The 14,513-nt window shown below is 32.7% G+C and overlaps 1 protein-coding gene across 1 annotated transcript; it reads left to right on the top strand.

Annotated features, from left to right (window-relative positions):
- Nucleotides 1-1,443: 1,443 nt before the first annotated feature.
- LOC134238534 (uncharacterized) lies at nucleotides 1,444-10,516 on the top strand. Its single transcript, XM_062720653.1, has 14 exons — nucleotides 1,444-1,589; nucleotides 1,687-1,840; nucleotides 1,965-2,717; nucleotides 2,848-3,195; nucleotides 3,391-3,393; nucleotides 3,472-3,536; nucleotides 3,689-3,731; nucleotides 3,818-3,948; nucleotides 4,877-4,983; nucleotides 6,664-6,853; nucleotides 7,427-7,518; nucleotides 8,628-8,775; nucleotides 9,266-9,414; nucleotides 10,030-10,516. The coding sequence occupies exons 2-14, from the start codon at nucleotides 1,687-1,689 to the stop codon at nucleotides 10,514-10,516; spliced, it is 2,670 nt and encodes an 889-aa protein (XP_062576637.1). The 5' UTR covers nucleotides 1,444-1,589.
- Nucleotides 10,517-14,513: the final 3,997 nt, after the last annotated feature.

Raw genomic sequence — 14,513 nt, 5'->3', positions numbered from 1 at the left:
AGAATGGGACGGGGCCAAAGGCAGTTACGTATTTACGGTAAATTTAATTGCAAAAAACTCAAAAGCCTCTGGAGATATCGCCCGGGATTGAAAGTTTTATATATACACTGTTACACACAGAATGTATGAATGACGACGCTGACCTTTGACATTTTGACCTCAAATTAATAGGAGTCATCTATTGGTCATAGGGAGTTGTGATATAAAATTTCACTGTTAAAGGTCAACGGTATTCTCGAGATATTTTGCGGAAACGAAAGTTATAAACAGAATTATTGGCCTTTGACCTTTTGACCTCAAAATCAATAGGGAATTGTGTAATATTTCATTGCAAAAGATCTTAAACAAGAAATACAGACGGACTGATGGACGAACCACAGGCCTTCAGATCGCTTTGATCTGACCGACATGTATATTTTATATACATGTCGGTATATATACATGTCGGTCAGATCAAAGCGATCTGAAGGCCTGTGGGACGAACTGACAAAAGACCGAAATTTATTTCTTCAGTTCCACTGAAAGCGGGGGACAAAAATGTGGTGATTGTAGGGGAGAGTTTACATCATCCAGGTATAAATGGATTGTTGATTTTCTTAATTGCAGATAACTAGAAGAAAGCATAATGGCTGATAACAATAAATATTATGACAACGCGTACGAGTATCCTCAGATAGAAGATCCGTTTGTCAGTGTAGAGACTTGCAGACAAACGGACAAACCAGAACCACAGATATTACAAAGTCTGATCTTCAAAGAAAATGGTGATGTAACCAACTATAACATGCAATATTCTAGAATATTAGTAAGCGAACAATAAGTTGAATTCATAGGCATTTAAACGCAAAAGAATAATTTTTCTTATTCATTAATCACACTTAATCAACATAAACTTTGTAGGAAACATCAAATATTTGACCGCCGATGGCTTTATTTCCTTTCTGGAAAACAATCGGGGAGCAACAGAAAAAGACTTCCTGAGATTTGCAGAGACACAGTTAGTTCCAAAACTTCAGAAATCCAAAGACATTACATCGCTCTTAACGCTGCTTTCTATTGACGAAAGTAAATTTCAGAATTGTGTTTTGAGATCTCTTCAAAAATTATTAATGGAGATAGATCTTAATGAATATTCGGTGGAAGTCATTCAAATGTGTCTAAAAAACATTGCACAATTTTTGCAAAATTCTCAAGATGAAGATTCTCTTCAAAAGATTGTGATGACAGTTCCAACTGTGCTTCGAAGTTGTGCGATAGCTGTAATGCTCCACTGCTGCTACAGGAAAGTAAAAAAAGCGATGTTTAACAACATTAATAAGAGTTGCGAAACAATAGAAAAAGTATGGAAAACTGCTATTTCTAGAAAAGGAATAAAAAAGGAAGAACCATTAGATTACCAAATGGTTCAGGGAGGTTTGGCTTTGGTTGGAACTTTGGGGAAGTTAAAGTATGGGCCACATTTAAAGGATATTTTTCAAAGTTTGGACGATTCTTTTACATCCTCGGGACATGATATTTCACTCGGGAAGATTGGAAGTAGTGGGACTGTTGCCGACCAATATGTTGTTATTCTGGGAATCTTAACAAAGGTAAGAGAGAAGTGTTTAAACATTAATCATAATTCAATTTTCAAGGGTAGCTGGCTGAATATTACTAATTAGTATTTTGATTTAATTTTCTTTCTAGATGACAAGCAATCCACCACAAATGTGTGAGAGGTTCATTAGTTTTTTGCATCCACTACTTCACCAAAAATATATTGAAAAGAGAAGGACAGATCCTGAATTCAAGCAACTTGGACATCTTGTTATTTGTGGAATAGCATTTATAGCAAGAAAATGTATGTATATTGTGAAATCATCATTCATACTTTAAATGACTGAATGAGCCAGGCCTACGGAAATCAGTTGTTATATAGGATTATATCAATGTAACAAACTGTAATAAGTCTATTTTGTTTTTAGTTTCTCAGATAGAAACGGAAAGTTTTCACAAAATCATTGATGTTTTTGCACGTGGCCAACAACTCCCTGAAGAAATGTCTGATTTTCTGTTGTCCGTAAACGCTACAGTAGCGCAGCCATTTATTTCTAGCTTGAATCTCTCCGAGGGAACGATGATTCAGATAGCCGAGTCCTATATTGCAAAATCAATTCCAGGGTTAGTCGTTCATAACCAAGATCGAAGGAATCTTCCAAAACTGTCAGATCAGTCTCATTGGATGGTATCCGGAGGTCGATTGTTTAAAAACTTTGTGCGTATAGCAATAAAAGTACCTGGAATATCGGGTATTCAAATTCAGAATTGTAAGAATTCGATCGAAAGTAACCAGTTAGTGAATGAATTTGATGTATTGAGGTCAATACATGGAGGCAAAACTGCTAATATTGTGAAATTGTGGGCATTCAACCCTAACCCAAGTCCGTTATCGTTTTACGTTATTGAAAGGTTTCAGACATTCCTGGTCGATAAACTTTTGCATGCACGAAAGTATAATGAATTCCTTTCAGACGATTGGATGAATGAACGACTGTTGGACGTTGGAGGTGCCATTAATTTTCTTCATCAGAAGAAAATAATACACAGGGATATTACCATTAACTCATTTGCAATAATGGAATATCCATCTCCTGGACACGAAAGAGCTGTCCTCTGTAGTCTTCAAATGGCCTGCTCTAACGACGACGAAGTATCAGCCAAAACGGGACATATAGCGGGTAGGTAATTAACGTTTCGTGACCCCGTGTGTGTGTATGGTTTTTAAGAAAAAAAATCGTTCTTATGTTGTCCAAAACCAAGAAGGTTATCATGGGGTGTCTGTTAAAATTATGTCATTTATTTAATCAGATATTCATGGAGAGAACATTCCCACCAGATGGTCAGCCCCAGAATCACTTTGGGAAGATAAATACGATGTTTATACTGATATTTGGATGATTGGTCACGTCATCCACTCACTGTTCACTTACGGCTGTGAGCCATATACAGAGTTGTACAGTGAGACAACAGATGACATCATGGCGAAAGTCGTCTCCTGTGGACTGAAACCTTATAAATGGCCTTGTGTTCCTCTGCCTTACCACAAACTAGCCGCCGACTGTCTGCGCTTTGACAAAGGAAAAAGAACAAGCATTGATATAATCTGTGAACGATTGAAAGAGATAAGAAAGAAACAAGATCGTGTTGAGAAATCTTGTAAGAATTTTAATTATTTCATTGATTATCTAAAACAAGAAACTGTACAAATAAATTTCAAACTTGCGAAAAGTAAAATTTAAAAAAAAAGGCAAGTACATTGTAAAATAAAACAAATGGCATAAAAAAGGATAAAACGCGCTAATGAGATGTAATGGAATGGATAAAATATTTCTTCAATGAACTTTTGAAGAGGCTGTTTTATGTAATGGTTTTTGTCTTTCACCTGAAGAGCTAAGTTCTCACCAAAGACCTTTCTTTAAGTGTTCCTTGCAGATTGTGAGCATGGGTTACCCAAAATCTCAGATCAGCAAACTGGAAGACAACATAAACCCGAGAGGGTAAGAGAGAGAGAGAGAGAGAGAGAGAGAGAGAGAGAGAGAGAGAGAGAGAGAGAGATTTCCAAACATTTCTTTTTTCTTGCAAAGATTTTTAGTATGATCTCCCATTTCTAAATGTCCATCTCTGATACGTAATTTCTTCTTATTTACAGGGAATTCCACTGGTTGTGAAGAGAATGAAAGAAATGAAAGGAAGTAAGATAAATGTTTAATGATGAAATGAAATACGTGTATTTTTTATCCCTTCACAATATGAAATTGTAATTCTTAATTATTAGGAGATAAAAGAAAAAGCTACTTTGAAATAAAAATGCGTGTTCCAAAAAGTCCTAATCCCGACTACGCACCTCGTCCCCTGGCTTTGGGTAAAGGGGATCTTCTGTCTGGAGATGAACCAAAAATTAACATAAAGGTAACAGTTAATGCATATCGCGCTCGAAATGTTACGTCAAATATATTTATTTTGTGTTGTAAGTTTAATATCTGATACACTTTTCAAGAGATATAGATTGTTTCTTACAATGTATGAATACATTTTCAGTGCTTACAAACGTATGACAACAGTTGCAATTAGGGCTCTGTGTTATTTTAAGTAAAATAACTGCATTATTCTTAGCTAAAAATGTTGAATTAATTATAGTATTTAAAAACATTTATTTCTTACAAAATTTCAAAGGTTGGAAAAGATTCACCATATTCTTTTATTCATAAATAATCTTTTTTTTTTTAAAATTAACCTTTTGATCATATTAATAATTTCATTTTATTAAAGGAATGACCCAAATTCTTGGCCATATTATCGAGTATAATCTGGTTTGGGTCAGATTGTAGTTACGCTTTTTTTATAATCCGCTTTGCGGATTATTAAGCGTAAACTGACCCAAACCAGATTATACTCGATAATATGGCCAAGAATTGGAGCCATTCCTTATAATTTACTGCATAATACAACCGTAGTAACGGAAGTGATTTAAAGCGAGGGGGGGGGGGTAATTACTGACATATAGATCTAGAGCAGCCATGATGTTTGTTTACATGAGGTTTGAAGTTAAAGGTACATTTATTAAATCTGGAATTTTCCATGGATTCCGAGGACTGGAAATGAGGGAATTACATGGATAAGATGATTAAGCTGGTCGTCAAGGGGGTATGTCCCCATACCAAACCAGATTATACAAAATAATTGCGTTCCTTTTTGAAATCAACCAATGAGAGGCGAGAATACAAAGAAAATTAAATTATAAAATAATACAATATAAAAAAAAAAAAGAATAATATTAGAATTTTAGAATAATTGAATAGCTGTAGTTGTTCTAAGAATGAAAATGCTGCAATTGTAGAGATTTGAACTTGAAGTAGAGGAAGAAGTAACTGTCGACTTTCATGACAAAATATTCCCAAAAATGAGTCCAGATTTGGAGAGAAAATGTGCATACATTGGCCACCAGTGAAGCAGTCCTTTACCACCCAGGGAGTCAAAGTAATATTGGTAAGGGATTCAACTTGATTTAAGGGATTTCTATGGAAGGCAAAATTAACATATATTGAAATATTTGTACCTATCTTCAAATAATTGTACCTATCTTCAAATGAATTGAAGCTAGGTACAATTGAATTAAAGACAGGTACAACTGAATTAAAGATAGGTACAATTAAATTGAAGATAGGTATAAATAATTATACCTAATATCTCTAAATAATCATACCTAGGTACAAATAAATTATACCTATCTTTAATGGAATTACACCTATCTTCAATTCAATTAAAGATAGGTTCAATTGAATTATACCTATCTCTAATACATTTGAAGCTAGGAATAATTGATTTAAAAATAGGTACAATTGATTTGAAGATAGGTTCAATTAAGACATATCCACAAAGGATTTGAAGATAGGTACAAATTCAATTATACCTAGGTTCAATTCGTTTTATGTTGTTGGTAAATATGAACGCTCCCTTGGAGACAATATTGAGCGTGGAGGAAACGCACAGAACCTACAGAGCGACGACAACAAAGATGAAAGGAGAAATAAAGATAAATTCAAAATGTGCAAAAAGCATCATATACTTATAAAAATACACATGTATATCATGTAGGTATATCTTGTATTGCAGCCAGATGAAGATTCCGATAAACTTTCGCGCCAGCTGTGACGTATCGGAAATGACGTACGATAAAGGGAGTAGTTGTTATTGCCAATATCTTAGTAATAAAAGATAGGTTAATTTCAATTGTACCTATCTTTAAATCAATTATACCTATCTTCAATTCATTGCATTTGTACCTATCTGTAAAACAATTGTACCTATCTTCAAATGATGAAAGATAGGTATAATTGAATTGTACCTATCTCTAATTCATTTGAAGATAGGTACAATTGATTTAAAGATAGGTACAATTCAATTGAAGATAGGTACAATTATTTGAAGACAGGTACAAATATTTGAATATATGTTAATTTGGCGTTCCATAGATTTCAAGGTTTCAAAGCAAAAAGTATTTTTTAAAGGACAATATGCGGTATAATTTTGCCTCCACAAAAAACATATTTTGAAATTTCTTGAAATGTGCCGAGTTGTATATATTGTACGAAAAAATTAACGATGAATTTACAGTTTCAAAGCAGGGTATTGACAAGTTTTGTTTTTATGAAGCACAAACTATTCGGATTTTTTATGATTTTTTAGAAAGAGAAAAAAAAATTGGGAAAATTTGCTCAACTTCTACTAAAATATTAATAGAGAGCAGGCCTGCTCTATACTAGTATATATTTCATTGATCTAATCATACTACGTATTATATCAAAATATTAAGCTGGAGTAGACCTGTGCTGAAGACATTCACTAAAAATATCGACGTAATATAGTTTAGTTTAAGAAGTATTTTATTCATAATATACAAAGAAGTAAACAATGAACATGGATTGAACAACAGGCCAACGGCCTATAGTAGTTCTCCATTTGAGATACAATCGACGTAATATACTTTTTTTCTGTAGAAATCATATTTTTTTAAATTTATGTCATTTTCCCAAAGTTTGATTTCGGGGGCAAATATTCGTCATTAACGAATATACATGTAGTCGATCTTAAAACACCTACCAAATTGTTCTTATAGAAATACAGTTTCCCAGCAGCTAAGAACATCATGGATTTAGTTTCTGTATACGTCTCTGACTCACAGGGAGAGGAAAATTATCACCTCCGTATTGTACATCAAGTCGCGTGTTTGGTGAAAAGGATGCACGAAAAACGTTGGCTATTGGTCGATTTAACTGGAAAGAGCATATATATTCAAGAAGAAAAAGATTTTAAGGTAGTTTTGTCTTAGAGAATTTGTTATCACAACCTTACCCACCACATAATTGTGTACACTTTGTTGGAGAATTATTATTTTTATAGAATAAAGAATTTGATTTTTAGAAATTGAACTTTTGCTTGAAAGAAACGTGTACATTTGTTAAATGAAATATAAATATAAAAAACAGTAAACAAGTTTAGAAAAGTCCATCGAAATAATACAAGCCGATGGATAAGGTGCCATGGAAGAGTAAGCTCCCTGTCGATCGGTCGCAACCGCAGTCCGATTCTTGGTTCATTTATCAACTATGAAAAACACCAGTTAGCATACAATTTACGATAGATACGATAAATCGTATTTGCTGATAAGGTCATTGTATCATTCATAAAGCAAGATTATAACTTTAATGAGACTGTTGATATTCTTGTTTCATCAACATAAATGTCAAAAGCCCATCATTAAATTCCATTTATATTACTAGGGTATATATACGTTTTCAACTGTATCATGTTTTATACAGAAAATTTTGGTAGTAGTCATCTGATACAAAAATTCCAAATATTCATTGTACTTCTAAAAATATTTTAGGCTTGTCAATTACGAATAGGACGGATGTTGAGACTACCATCTGGAGAGGATAGCATAAAGTGTGCTAGAAAACTGGAAGATATTATGCACTGGTGTGTATAAAGATATTTCTCTATATTTCAGATCAATTACAATTACTTGCTCATCAAAAATACTGTATTTTAATTTAAAATAAAATAAAATCGATATGTTAATACATACGTTTTATTTTCGTTGTGAAAATAAGAAAATGAATCACTAATAAGTCACATTTAGGCCAAAACGCTCTCTCTCTTTGCAAAATTATTTAAAGAAACACTAATATACCCTATGATTTACTGAGAGTGAGTAAACAATGATCCTAATACTCTTTACTTTTTTATATTGTTGTCAAAGTCTATTGTTTTAAAATCATAGTGTACAATCAGTAAGATATGTCTTTTCACGGTCAGGTTTAACGTATAAGCAAACACCATGTGGAGCATTTCGAAAAAAAAAACATGCCCTGATTTTAAAGTTTTATAGGTGGATATATACTGGGTATATTTTTTAAATGTTTGTTTGTCGAACAACGTCCCTATCGAGAACTTTTCAATCATATAGAAACGCCACCGCTTGTAGGTGAGCTGCAAATTTTTACCTTTGCTTGGCACTCAAGACCATTGAGCAGGGAGGGATCTTTTTGGAGCCATCACATTAACTGCGACACGGGACCTCGGTTTTTACGGTATCATCAGAGGGACCGAGATGTCTTTGGGCCGAGGTGTCATTGGTTCAAGGTGTCTTCGTAAAAATTCAACCAAAATTCGTGAAAATATCCCATACCAAGCTTTAGTATGCATACTAAAACATTGAACATTTTGAATTTTATTACAACAATTACTATTTACGCTAACTTTATATTCTTTTAGCATATTATGTATATGAATTTTGACAAATCACTTCACTTTTTTGTGGGGGTTTTCGAGGTAAAGGGAGATAGACCCACGAATTCATGACCACGAAATATAAAATTTCTTATCCATTAGTACTTATCAACAACTATATAAGAAAAAAGTGTTCCCCACAAATCTTGAAAATCTTGAAAATTTGACCCACAAAAATATGCAATTTTACAGAATGCTAGTGTAGAAAAGCAGCATGTTCATGTTGATTATCTTCTACATGTACCACAGGTTATGTCTACACAATTTTCAAATACGTCTGCATTTAACAATAATAGGCTTCCAAAGGAGGTGATTGGTCACGGTGAAATTTCCACAGGAAGTGACGTTTATACAATGGCCATGCTGTTTTACGAGTTTTACATGGCGGTCTCTGGAAATGATCAGCTACAATCTGTACCCTTTTCCTACAAACACAGATCTCAAGTACATTTTCTTTGATATTCATTAAAATATGATTATTGAGAAAGTACATATAATTCGATTATAATTGAGTTAGAAATTTTTTAATAAAGGGTGTTTTAAATGTTTCCACAGTACTTAAAGTTAATGTAATTAAAAACATTCAACTCTCACACTGATTACTTTATAACTAACATGTACATCATATGATCTTTGATTTATATGGTTAAGCGTGTAGTGAAATTAATTATTTATCAAAGATTTACACTGAATTCATTTTAAATGCTCAGGTTTTTCATTATAATTTCATGAATGAATATTTTTGCGCACTCGTAAGTGGACAAACTATTTCTCAATATGAGAATAGCATGTAATTAATGACATTTTTTTTGCAAGAATAAATAAATATATATATATATATATATATATATATATATATATATATATATATATATATATATATATATATATATATATATATATATATATATATATATATATTTCAAAAACGTAGATATTAAGCCATTTAAATGACGGTCATTTTCCTGATCGGCCACCTGCCTGTCCGGAATGGTTATACGAGAAAGTGATGAAGCCATGCTTTGACCAGGACAGAACCAGTCGACCGTCAGCCGCAGATATTGAGAGCATCATAGCAAGAAAGTAAGATCATGAGAAGCACTCAATTCATACTGGAAATCAAAACAATAAACTTTACTGCCGTCTTCAATTTCTTATTGGTATTTAAAAATTGTTTGACCTTTTAAATCTCGAGTAATTCACTGGTTCAAAGCCACACGGTATCCAAGTCCTAGTTAAAGTGTAAGCCTCTTGCACAACCTTTGACTTAATACAGTTTATTGTTCAACGGTTGCATTGCTCTTCTTATAAAACTTAACTTATACATTAATATTATTAATCACTTTTGTGCATGTGGCAGTAACGTAACTAAAATTCTCTGAGCTAAAATATGGTTTTTGCTTGGGTATAACTGTATTTTTTCTTCTCGCTGACATGCTACTGCTTGTAATTTTGGCATACCTAAAGAACTCTCATAATATTATCGAGAATCACTTAAAATATTTCTTGAAACATTCACGATTCATAGCATCAACAATGAAACAGATTTTTGATCCAAACACACTAAAGACTCTGCTTTCTGAACTGTTATGCTTCTCATTTGAGATCATAGGTGGCACAGGAGTCCCTTCTTTTTTTCCCTCATTCTAAATCGAATTTCAGTAAAATAACAGAAAAAATTCTTTTGAAAAATTACAGGATTACAGAAATCAATGAAAGAAAGAAAGACACGGAGGTCGATACGTATGACAGTTTTGAAATCCAAGCTTATCAAGATGCGATCTCAGACAAAAGAGCTAGTAGTGGAGAAAGTGACGAAGATTATATTTATGTAGAGAAACATCAGCCTACAGTTTTATGTAGTGGAGCACTGTCATCAGAGAAGAACAGATATTATAATGATGAAAGAATCTCCGAAGAAATGATTCTAGATACAAATGCATCAAATGGCACCCAATCCTCAGCGAGAAAAGAATCTTTAGAATTAAAGCAAAAGAGAGGAATTGAGCGTGCTCATACACGTGGTGATCAGTCTTTTGGAAAATTAGAAGACGTTCCAAATCATGTACTGTTTTCTCAATCAGGAGGGTTTGATGCTCGAACCGAAGAAACAAACACCTATAGTGAAATTCCAGATTACGATAATGAAACCATCCTTTACTCAAAAATGAATATGTTGGACTAACAACCATTTCGAAGTATTATGACACCTAACATTGATTTACCTTTACCCCATGTACACAAAGAAAACCCAATATTCCAAACTGATTCCTCTGTCCATCCAATTGAAAATGACAATCCCAGCATCCGGTAGATTTCACTACATCTGCACATTCAATTTGTGTACTGTACACAAGAGGGGGTATCAGATGATTCGGACTATGAAAACTTTGATGAAAATGACATTTATGCAAATCAATGATACAAAGCTGACGAAAATTTATTACCAAAACCCTTTATGTCCAAAAATATTTGAGTTCTTCTATGTGAGGAGTGATTTATAATTACTCACATATTGTTTGCTACCATGTATTGATACAATTTTTGAAGTTTTTAAATTGCATTTTAATTACATAGGCGTCGGAAGCAAATTGAAAGTGAGGTGGATAATTGAAAGGGGGCAGCTAAACCAACAAAAAGGTAAATCCTATTTTCAATGCCTGTATTATGTCTATCTTTGCAAAAAAAGTGGAGGGCTATTTTTTCTTGACCTTCAAACTAGATCTGTGGTTTATTTTATTTTATTTATTTATTTATTTATTTTTTTTTTTTTGCAATTTTGGAATAATTTTTCCTTAATTGATGTTATATGTTTCTTTTTCTTGACCCTCATACAAGATCTGAGGTTTCAATTTCTGCAATTTCGGAATGATTTTTTTTTTCAAGAAGGACAGCTAATCTTGTTTGTTAAGTATTCTCAACAATAGCTTTAAAATGGTATACTGAAAGTAAATCATACCGTGCCAGTACAAAAAAGTTAATTATACAGTGCCATTATTATTACAAATAATTTTACCCATAATAGTGTCCCGAGAATAATTGTTTTCTAGTTCTTTAGATAGAAAAAATATTACTTTGCCTATTATATACTGTAACATATTAACAGATATATACAGAACATATTATAAAACTATTTGAAAGCAATATGAGCTGCATTTTTGAGATTTTTATGTTGCTGTTAAAATGTGTTATAATGATAAATTTGTTTGTAATTTAAACTTATTTGTTTCATTAGATTTAAACGAAGTATTAAAAAAAAATACAGTATTGATTTTTTTGGAAGAAAGACCTGTAAAATCAAATATAGAGCATTAATTTAGAAATCGATATTGTACAGGATGACAATAATGTAATTTTGTCTCAATCACAGCTTATAAAACGTTCTACTATCGTAAATATAATTTACAGAAGATTATAAATGTTTTTTCCCTGTTCTTAAAATACTAAAAATACTTAAAATCTTAAAAAATCCGACACCAAAGTTGCAGCTCATATTGCTTTAATTTCATAAACAACAACAAAAAAAAAAAAAAAAAAAAAAAAAAACCCATCTCAATCAGAATAGGTTCATGTATCGTCGTCTATTTGATTACAGCTGCAATATTGGTGGGATACTACATTGCATTATTTACATTATGCATGATAATATATAAATTATCATTCTTTGATAAATTGTTTATCAAACATTTTGATACTTACAAGTACTTACTTTTTAGCTCACCTGAGCCGAAGGCTCATTTAGCTTTTCTGATCAAAACTTGTCCGTTGTCTGTGGTCGTCGTCGTCGTTAACTTTTCACATTTTTATCTTCTTCTCAAGAACCACTGAGCCAATTTCAACCAAACTTGCCACAAAGTATCCTTAGTTGAAGGGGATTCAAGTTTGTTCAAATGAATTTCCACACCCTCTTTCATAGGGAGATAATTATAAATTAGTGAAAAATAATGGCATTTAAAAAAAATCTTATTCTCAAGAACCACTGGGGCAGGAAAGATGAAACTCATTTAGAATCATCCTCTGGTAGTGTAGATTCATTTTTTTCAAATCATGACCCCCTGGGGTAGGGTGGGTCCAAAATGCCTTATCAAAGTTTTACACAGGAATACATAGGGAAATCTTCTTAAGTACTTTAAAGCCATGATTAGTGATATTTATATGGAATCATTCTCAGGTTGTGTAGATTCTAGTTTGTTAAAATCATAACCCCCAGGGATAGGGCGGGGCCACATTAGGGGATCAAAGTTTTACATTAAAAATTAAAATCTTCTCAAGAATAACAAAGCCATGATTAGTGATACTAGTATTTGTATGAAAGCATTTTCAGGCAATGAAGAATTAAATTTGTTTAAATCATTGGCCTTTCGGGTAGAGAGGGAAATAGTGGGGATTCAAATTCAAATTATTAAGAAGTAATATATAGGAACAAAATGTTTTTAAAAAATCTTTTTATCAAGAACAGCAGTTATATGCTGTATTGATATGAAGACATTCTCAAGTAGTATTATAAATCATGGCCCTTTGAGGTAGGGAGGGAAACAATGGGGAATCAAATTCAAATTATTACAAAGTAATATATAGGGACAAAATGTTTTTAAAAATCTGTTTAACAAGAACAACAGTCATATGCTGTATTGATATGAAGGCATTCTCAAGTAGTATTAAAATTCAAGCTCCCCCCTACCTTAGTATACTTTTTCAGTTCTGATCTGATTTATGCTTTTTCCTAGCCGATGTGATCAGGTGAGCGATGTGGCCCCTGGGCCTCTTGTTTTTATTGTCTTTAATTAATCTGATATAATAGTAATGTTTTGAGAATTTTTTTGATACTCATGTTTCATATTTTTTTAACGTTAACATTATATACACTACGTAAAGATGCAATTTTTAAAAATTAGTTGATTTTGATGTGATTATTTACACTTAAGTGTATCATATAATTTAATCAAAATTTTTGGTGATTCATAATAATTTTTATGTGTATAAATATTAATGTCTAAAATCAGATCTATATAAAAAAAAAAGATCAAATGTTTCCTTTTTAGCTCACCTGAGCCAAAGGCTCAAGTGAGCTTTTCTGATCAAAATTTGTCCGTTGTCTGTTGTCGTCGTTGTCGTTGTTGTCGTCGTCGTCGTTGTAAACTTTTCACATTTTCATCTTCTTCTCAAGAACCACTGGGCCAATTTTTACCAAGCTTGCTACAAAGTATTCTTGGGTAAAGGGGATTCAAGTTTGTTCAAATGAAGGGCCTCGCCCTTTTCCAAGGGAAAATAATTATGAATTAGAAAAAAATTAATAGCAATTTTAAAAAATCTTCTTCTCAAGAACAACTGGGCCAGGAAAGATGAAACTCATGTGGAATCATCCTCAGGTAGTGTAGATTCAAGTTTGTTCAAATCATGACCCCTGGGGCTAGGGTGGGGCCAAAATGGCCGATCAAAGTTTTACATAGGAATATATAGGAAAAATCTTTAGAATCATCCTCAGGTAGTGTAGATTCTAGTTTGTTCAAACCATGAACCCCTGGGAGGTTAAATTCAAGCCCCCCCCCCAACTCGGTAAACTTGCATTTCTAAACTGATATGTGCTTTTTCCCAGCAAATTGATCGGGTGAGCGATGTGGCCCTAGGGCCTCTTGTTTTTGTCTTTTGTCTGTGATAATCAATCTCCATAATACATAATTATATTGTTATCAATATTGTTTATTGCTTGCTTTTAGAGATAAGTACTAAAAACAAATTTGTAAGCTTGTATAAAAATTCACCTATTATTTTCTTAAGGAGGTTCAAAACATCTTTTTCATTATTTTTATGTTTTTTATGCGCCTGGATCGAAAGATATGAGGCGTATACTGTTTTTGTCCTGTCTGTTTGTCTATTTATCTGTTTATCTGCAAGCTTTAACCTTCGTCATAACTTTTGAACCATGAAAGAAAGAGACTTCATATTTGGTATGCATACTCCACTAATTAAACTCTTTCAAATGACATCAAGGTCAATGACCTTGTGACCTTGACTGTGACCTATATGCTTGATATAGTTTTTTCCAGCAAACTTTAACCTTCGCCATAACTTTTGAACCACAAAAGATAGAGACTTAATATTTGGCATGCATACTCCACTAATTAAGCCCTTTTACATGATACCATGGTCAATGGCCTTGTGACCTTGACTGTGTCCTATAT

This window comes from Saccostrea cucullata, unplaced genomic scaffold, assembly GCF_032062105.1.
Source record: "Saccostrea cucullata isolate Sc308-1 unplaced genomic scaffold, CSIRO_AGI_Scuc_v1 ctg3786, whole genome shotgun sequence".
NCBI classification, from domain to species: Eukaryota; Metazoa; Mollusca; class Bivalvia; order Ostreida; family Ostreidae; genus Saccostrea; species Saccostrea cuccullata.
Note: the sequence above shows the minus strand (reverse complement) of the source record. Positions and strands in the feature narration are given on the sequence as shown.

What these genes read in the sequence shown, in the direction of transcription:
- LOC134238534 (XM_062720653.1), top strand. Translation starts at nt 1,687, where the DNA reads ATGACAAGCAATCCACCACAAATGTGTGAGAGGTTCATTAGTTTTTTG. An exon ending in CAAAACGGGACATATAGCGG is followed by an intron (nt 2,718 to 2,847) that starts GTAGGTAATTAA and finishes TTATTTAATCAG; the next exon opens with ATATTCATGGAGAGAACATT. An exon ending in CCTACAAACACAGATCTCAA is followed by an intron (nt 8,776 to 9,265) that starts GTACATTTTCTT and finishes TCAAAAACGTAG; the next exon opens with ATATTAAGCCATTTAAATGA.